Source organism: Sphaeroforma arctica, assembly GCF_001186125.1.
Source record: "Sphaeroforma arctica JP610 unplaced genomic scaffold supercont1.2804, whole genome shotgun sequence".
Classification (NCBI taxonomy): domain Eukaryota; class Ichthyosporea; order Ichthyophonida; genus Sphaeroforma; species Sphaeroforma arctica.
The window spans coordinates 1-1,141 of NW_014037754.1; the positions used below are offsets into that span (position 1 = coordinate 1).

General features: G+C 50.5%; 1 protein-coding gene across 1 annotated transcript; it reads left to right on the top strand.

Moving 5' to 3' along the window:
* Positions 1-223: 223 nt before the first annotated feature.
* Positions 224-451, top strand: SARC_13006 (hypothetical protein; the record flags this gene model as incomplete). The annotated part of the gene is made up of 1 exon (XM_014292873.1): positions 224-451. The coding sequence occupies one exon, from the start codon at positions 224-226 to the stop codon at positions 449-451; it is 228 nt and encodes a 75-aa protein (XP_014148348.1).
* Between the last annotated feature and the right edge of the window lie 690 nt (positions 452-1,141).

A 1,141-nucleotide genomic window follows, 5' to 3' on the forward strand; every position in this document is an offset into this window, starting at 1 on the left:
AGTTGTGGATGAGGAGCAGCCGGATGTAAATGGCCTGCCGGGTAAGCGGGCGAATGCTAGGATAAGGGAAGTGCGGCACAAGAGACGTAAGTTGGGTCCAGCAATCCCGCAGGATTTACGGCTCAACACGATACGCAGTCACTTGGGTCTCAGAGCGATTCATAGGAATGAATTCAAGGAGCAAGAGCGCAAGGACTTTATTGCGTCGGTTCAGGCGCATTTCATGGAAATTAAGAAACGAGTGGACTACTTGGCTAATGCGGCTGAGTTGGATGACGCAGAGGAGTACGTTCTACCTCGTCTCCATGACCTGTTAGCTAAGGTGGTCATGCCAATTGGTGCGACAACGATATCTCCGACTAAGGAGGTGGATCTGCAGGCACACTTGGAGTTTGATCAGTCTCAGCTGAAGAAGTTACACAAGGCGTGTGGACTCCTAAGCGAGAGCTGACTGCTATGATCAAGGATATACAGTCAGTAGCCTATAATGCTGCCTCTTCTACGTTTATGGTGTTCGACGACATCCGTTTTCGGGACGGTGTAGAGTTCAAGTTGAAGAATGGTTCGAAGCCAGCTTATCATGTGTACCCCATCAATGATCCCACGTTCACCTCGGTAAAAAAAGTGGTAAAGTGGGGGACTGGGACCAAGGTCGCATCACATGGGATATCTCGGAGGCGGAAGCCAAAGATTACTGTGCAATGCCGCACATGGTCTTCAAGTGACCTGGGTTTGTTCCCTTGTCAATCAACAATTGGCGTTGTAGCATTAACTATAAGAAACTTAATGGTTCGCTGGACTGTGAAGAGTACCCGGTACCCACGGAGCTGGAGTTCCTGTCGTCAGTGCGTGGAAAGAGATACCGTACCATGGTCGATATTGGTCAAGGCTTCTGTCAGCTCAAGGTGGCGGAAGGCTCGCAGCATTTACTGACGTTCTGGACTCCGTGGGGCAAGCCCACGTTTGTTGGCATGCCGTTCGACATCAAGCCGGCGTCCTGGGTTATGCAGCAGAGTATGGAACATGCCTTCCACAGCGTTGACGGACTCAAGACCTACATTGACGATATGGGTGTCGGTGACAATGATCCCAAGAAGCATTGGAAGAACATCAGGGCGTTGATTGCGACATGCAAGAAGCA